The 6,608-nt window shown below is 48.5% G+C and overlaps 1 protein-coding gene across 1 annotated transcript in view; it reads right to left on the bottom strand.

The window, feature by feature from the left end:
• Positions 1-750: 750 nt before the first annotated feature.
• Positions 751-6,608, bottom strand: part of LOC136990521 (neuroguidin) — a 50,447-nt gene continuing 44,589 nt past the window's right edge. Inside the window, exons 10-13 of the mRNA XM_067288928.1 lie at positions 4,622-4,708; positions 4,453-4,488; positions 4,255-4,285; positions 751-4,167 (exon numbers count right to left, since the gene is read on the bottom strand). Of these exons, the coding sequence (XP_067145029.1) occupies positions 4,145-4,167; positions 4,255-4,285; positions 4,453-4,488; positions 4,622-4,708 (177 nt within the window). The 3' untranslated portion in view covers positions 751-4,144. The remainder of the gene's footprint in view (positions 4,168-4,254; positions 4,286-4,452; positions 4,489-4,621; positions 4,709-6,608) is intronic.

The raw sequence follows: 6,608 nt of genomic DNA, 5'->3' as shown, positions 1-6,608 counted from the left end.
GTATAGGGGCGAGGGAGGCGCGCGTCCGGCCATCTGGTCTCGAGTGGTGAGTTCGGCCGTATAAACAACGGACGCTAAACTCGTCTCCTTCCAATCCCGGCCGAGATTAGTCGTCGCACCTGAGTCTCGCGCCGTTCGGCGCCACGTGACCGGAATGGCGGCTCTTCCGCTACCGCATTTTTATTTTCGCCGCTTTCTAATTACGATTTCATTCGTCTTCCTCCCCCTTTCCTTTTCTTCCGACCGAGAAATTCCCTAAAATGGGGTCGATACGGATCGACCCCTCTTAATTAACCCCGTCTCCTTCCTTTCTCCTCCTCTTACCGGTGTATTAAACCCTCCGGCATTAGCGGGATTTATCCTCTAATCCCCACCGGATAACCCGGGAATTCAAATTTCGCCTTAACTTTTGGTCCGAGGCTACGGTCGGGGGTTAGAGAATAAATTTCAACCGCGACTGCCCTCGGTCCGGACTGCCGAAAATCACCGTACATAACGTTTTTTTTCTGGTCGAGCCGGAATTTATTTTTCGCCCCGTTTATAACGTCGTACCGAAAGGCGACTTCTCTACACCGGCGTGGCGACGATATTCCGAACGCGTTCGGTATCGATTCCCGGCCGCCTACCGAAACGGAATGCCGAAAGGTGAGGGCCGATAAGGCTTTTAGTCGTTTGGGTGTCGATGACGATAAATCGGCTTTTTGCCGGAAGGAGGAAGTGGCTTTGGCTGGCTTACAGAAAACCCGACACTGGAAAGACAAAAATCACTTTTATTTTCCATCTTGGTTACATTCCACTCATTTTCTGTCCCTGATGCCCATTTGTTGGCTTCGTCCCGGAAATCCAGCGTAAACACCGCAGAATACATAACGAACCCGTCGTTTCTTCCACGGATATTTTCTTTAAATCAAACGAATGCAAACGGAGAGATTCGGCAAAATAATAGGAAGCGGAGAGACTCCCTTCCGGAACAAAGCTATTTCCTTACGGGAAAAGGCCCATCTCCGGCGCACAAGTAACACAATATAAATTCTTCGGACGCACGAGAAACAAGTGGAAGTGATTTAAATTAAGACCGGGTCGATTAACGGAATAAAAAGTAAACACGGGCTTTCCCGAAATTCCCACTTTTAATTGGGTGGGTTCCTCGCACCTTAAATTAAGAATTTGCCAGGAGAGAGCCAGAGCTTGCTCCTCTCTACCTTTTATCTAGAATATTTCCGTGGAGGGAGGGGAATACTCGCCCCGCGGAAAAAAAAACGGTGATTGGACGTCGGTGTAAGTCGTGTCTGTAGGCTACTATCACGGAACCGAGAAAGAAAAGATTGAAAGAACATTTCGCCGAGCGTTTAAAATTTAAATAAGCTTTCCCAGTCTCGTGACGTGACGACGTTTCCAAAAAAGAAAAACAAAAAGCACTGGGGTGGAGGAAGAACGCTCGACGGACGGCTTCCGAACTTCGTATCGTATCTACGTTTAGCCCGTTGCTCCTCGACCTCCCGACAAATTTGGCAAAAACCACATTTCCGCCCCCCTGGTGGCAAGCGCGTAACTTTCCACCTCCGGCAAATATAAAGAGAAGAAAATGGCGCGGGCCGATAACGAATGACGCGGAGTGTGGAAAGAGAGGAGGAAGCAATTTCCAGATTTACTTTAAAGTAAGAAGAAAAAAGTTTAAAGTATTTTCCAAATATTGTTATCGCACTCCCTAGTTGGAGTGCCGGGGAAGGAAAAAAAAAAGGAAATTGCCGCAACACCCTCGGCTCGGTATCAGACCCGTTCAAATGCGATTTTTCCACAGGTAAAAACGTCGGGGGGACGGGCCCTTTCTTCGCCAGGTGCAACCGGGCGGACGCTACCTTTTCGGATGGGTCAAATCTCCGGTGGAGGGGGAAGAGGGGGGAGGCGGGCGAATGATTTATGGAGAGAGTGTCGAAAAAAGCGCGGCAAAAAAAGGGGAGAGGGCGATATGTCTCACGTTGCTCCTCGGAAAACAATAATCCCGGAAAAAAGTAATATGAAAATTGTAGTTGCCAATCTCTTTCCGCGTTTTTCCGCGACCCTCCCGAAATGCTCGGGGCCGTTGCCCGGGCAACCGGATCCCAGAAAGGGTTCGATAATGTTTAGCCGTTATCGCGCAAATTATTTCCGAAATGCGGTTTCTCGCTCCTTTAAATAAATTAAAGGAGCGAAAATCGAATCTTTTTTTTTTAATTTGAATATCGACGTTTATAACGCGAGAAATTAAAACTAGGTAAATATTGGCGCGGCGGCGGGCAAAGACCCTTTGTCCTGCCCCGCCACAACCCTTTGGGCGGCCCTGTCGACGGCCGAGCATTCCAGAAAAACCTCAATATCGATTCCGGAACGATGCCGGTATCCAATTCCTCCTCCGATCGATAAGCGATAACCTCCGCCGATAAATCGGCGCCAATTTCGAATTACACGTCACAGACCAGATTTTGGAATTTTCAAAGTTTAAAATCCCGCGGGACATTAATTTATCAGAATTTAGAGTCAAAGGGTAAATGCCGGGTCTTGGGAATCGAGTCGCATTTAATGGCTTTGGACGCAGGAACCAGACGGAGGCGCCATCAAAGTCCATCCCCATTGGAGGATTCCTAATTCGAAATCAGTGACGTAAGAATGTCGAAATTCGGCGTCGGAGAGTCAAAAGCCCGGGCGAGAACGGAGCGAGAAGGAAGAAGCTGTTGAATGCAATTTCGATTCAAAATATCGGTTAAATTCTTTTTGCAGAGGGCAACAAATTGATTTATATTAAAGAAAACATTAATCTTATGCAATATATATATGCTTTTTTCGCCGCAGAGTTTGGGACCAATTTCCCGGGATCCGGGTGCAGCTGCACCGAATCCCACCGAAGCAAAAAGTAATAGAAAGCGACAGAGGGAGGAGGGGAAAAACTAGGGATTTTTCGTGGGCGGCGATTGTTGCGCCCCTCGGCCGAGTCGTCCGGCCGTCGGGAGAAAGCGAATTTACAGGGGCGCTCCTTTTCGATTTCGGATTCGCTTTCCTTCTCTCTCACCTCCGGACTCGATATATCCGGGATGCGGACGCTTTTTCTCTCCCCTCCGTTCGCCAGGTAACCCAGGGAAAATGTCAAGTCGCGCGCCGGATAATGTGCAACGGTCGTGGGAATTACACCCGGTGCCGACGCTCTTCTCGCTTGCGCTCCCCCCGCTGCCGTCGACCGAAAGTGGCACCTCCGCCCCCGGGGGAAGGAAAGGGCAAAAAATAATTAGGCGAGCGACGCCGATCGGCGCGGTGACGCCGGTCCGATCGGGATAATAGTAATAACCGAGAGTAATCTTTCATAAAGAATAGCGTCGAGAAGAAATACGAGGGAAGGGAGGATGCAGAAGCGGCACCTGTCACGTTATTAGGAGGTCGGGCAGAGGAGAGAAAGTGGCTGGCACAGATAAGACGACAGACGCGGATGTCCCGACAGAGATAAGAAAGGGGCCGGATGTCACCCGGTCTGTGTAAAACACGTGTCCCTCCGACCAATAAATAAGTCCATTGTCTGACTGGTTGCTGCCCTCGGCCCGACCGATAACGCTATCGGAGCGTCGCAGACATCCGGTCACGTGATCCGGGCCGGGTCCGATGCGGATTTTTGATCCGGCGGACGAGGTCCGAGACGGATCCTCGGCAAGACGGAGCGAAGTTTACCTCGTCGCTTTTCGCCAGACGTCAGAATTTAATCCCCTTTCCCGGACGGGCGGGGATTAGCGGGCGCTGCTGCCGAGAGATAGGCCGACGGCCAGGTACGCGCGCGCCCGGCCCTCGGCCCCCGCCTCCCCTCCCCCTCCGCCGCGGCCGGAAGCGGGCCCTTACTGGCCCCCGGGGGAAGACGGGTCAAAGTCACCGATTCTCCCTCTTCTGCCAGGGCCACTTCCGCCCGCCGGAGTCGATTTTAAATTCGGTGGGGATTTTCCATTTCTCCTTATCTGGGAAGAACCCGGTCAAAAATCGGAGGATTGGCAACTATCTCTTCCGCCAGGCGGCGTAAACCCGCCCCAATTAACCGTCGTATGGGCTAAGGACACGATTACCCGATTGCGAAAATGTATCGAGAGTGAAAGTAACTTTATTCCTCTTAAATGACACCGGTGTCTTTCCCTCAACGTCTCTTTTTTCTAAGCCCTGAAAAATACACAAGAACGTTGGCCACGGATTAATATTTCCCGTACTCACCGGGCGCGAACGGGTGGCGCCGCTGGTCGTACCCACCTCTTTTCTTTTCCCTCTTCTTTCTTCCGTTCTGCAAAAGAAGAAAATCTCTTATCGATGCAGTAAAGCGCGCCGTTTTTCCGTTTTAACACCCGAGAGACGACGAAACGACCGCAACCCTCGCCCCCGATTTTAAAATAAATCGTGGGAATTGTCGTTTTCGTCGCGGCGCGTGGATGGAAGAAACTAAAAGTTTACCTTTTTTCCGGCCGTCATCCGGGGGGCGGGCATCTCCTGAAACGAAATTCGTTCTTTGGGATTAAGGTTTCGCAAGAAGAAACGAAGAGAATTTCCCTCCGCCGGAATTCTACGATATTCTACGTTGGTTTCGTTTGGTGTAATTTTACAGGTTTTAGGAATTACTCACCTGGAAGTCGGCGTCCAAAATAGACACGTCCTCGAACTTGGCCAAATTTCCCAGACCGGAAGCGGCGGGAAGACGTCGGTAGTTGTGCTGAAAGGAAAAAGAAAATCCATGGAGCGTAACGTACTAACGGTAACGCAATACACCAAGAATGCGTCGCTCGTTCCGAGGCACCCACCTACCCACTTTTAACGCCCGAAATTATTGGGAAACGAGTCCCTCCTTTTCCCGGGTGTGGGTAGGTACGAGGCCGGCCTCGGGTCTTCTCTCTGTACGGTTTTTCTAATCGGACAAAACGCTGATTCCGGGATCCTGAATGTGTTTCCGGCGCTAAATCCACCAACCCAACGATTCCCAGAGTTTGTCATCTGCCGCCCACTTCACCCTTTCTCCCCTACTGGGTTTACACATAGTTAAGTGGTATTCTGGCAGTTTTATATATTCTCCATCCCAGGCGCCATTAGGGAGGTTGCGGCGGACGTTTTCATCACGAAAACGTGTACATCGGACGTTCAGCGCCGCCTTCCTGTAAACCTAGAAGTTTAACAATGGCGTTCGACTGACGTTCCAAACGCTAATAATAAACCGACCGAAAAACTTGCCTTCGGAATATCGGCGGTTTGGGTTTGGCCACCGGAAGTCGGGGAACCCGAACAGTGGCGGAGTTAAAATTGTGGATGGCGCTGTTCGTTGCCGGATTAAAATTATTATAAAAAGGCAAAAAAAGCATGATTTCCGGGCGGGGAAGAACTTCCAAAAAATATCCTAAATGTCTATGAACGGTAAAATTTTCGTCCGGTCTCGCCCCACCCCGGACGCCACGCACATCCCTTTCTATTTCCTGCCCCTCCGGTTCCAAATTCAATGGCGTCGGTATAGGAATCTCTCTGCCAAATTTTGGAAATTTTGCTTCTTCCAGTCCCCGCATGTAACGCCGGAAAGACGTCCACGCGTCATTTTGCCAGGTTTTGTTTTACGTTTTCGGTTTGCCAAAGGGTCGAAATGTCCGGAAGTGAAAGATATGAAAGGGGTGGAAGTTTGAACCGCGGCCACACTTTCCCTTACTTCCTTTTCTGTAACGGCCTGAAGAGTAAAGGTAAAATAACGGTAAGAAATATACTTCTGGACTAGATTCTTATACTTTTTTCTCCACCCGTGTAGTTACACCACGTTAAATGCTCGCGCCTTAGGCCCGCGTCGGTACCGTAGTGTTTTAGTTTACTTTCCCGGCTATTAAGCAGGGCTATTAACGAGGGAAAGTATCGGAATCGTATCAAATTTGATCCTTCGTGTTGTTTGCTTTCTTCACTTATCTCCCTCCATGTTTTGAGACCTTCCGTACTCAAAAATGTCAAACCCGCCCAAAAATATTCCGTGTATATTACGTTTAATATCTGGGGATGAGTAAAGCTTACGAAACAAAATTAGGTACGGTGGCTTGCTTACGAGGGGCATCGGTGCTATTAAATTTTGATGGTTAAAGGTCAAGGGGGCGAGGAGATAATGGGTAATCAAGTATCATATCTCGAGAGGGAGTGGGAGTTAATGGAGATTTTACTGGTTATTAGTACAGTAGAGCATAGATTATCCGAACACCGATCAACTGAAACATCGATTAACCGAAAGCGTTCCAGTCGGACTGCATAGGGACGTGTGTCGTTCTGAATCGAACGTTTTTGATACTAGATTAACTTCTAAAGTATAATTTTTTGGTTTTTATATTTTTCAATATATTTATTTTGTTTGTACAAAATAAAGAAATAATTTTTAACGATACAATAGATACAACGATTATTATTATAAAAATTTTCGTTACGCTTAACATCGACGAAAATTCAACGAGAAGCGACACGCAACGGAGAAAAATTTCAACGTGGGATATACTAATATACTGTATTAATAATGTATTTTTTTGCACATTAGCGGTTATCCCAAAAATCAATTTTCCGAATATGTCCCCAATTGATTCGGATAATCGATGCTCTACTGT

Source organism: Centruroides vittatus, unplaced genomic scaffold (genome assembly GCF_030686945.1).
Source record: "Centruroides vittatus isolate TY-2023 unplaced genomic scaffold, ASM3068694v2 scaffold_944, whole genome shotgun sequence".
Taxonomy (NCBI): Eukaryota; Metazoa; Arthropoda; class Arachnida; order Scorpiones; family Buthidae; genus Centruroides; species Centruroides vittatus.
The sequence above is the reverse complement of the archived record's forward strand: the minus strand, read 5'-3'. Positions and strand labels throughout refer to the sequence as shown.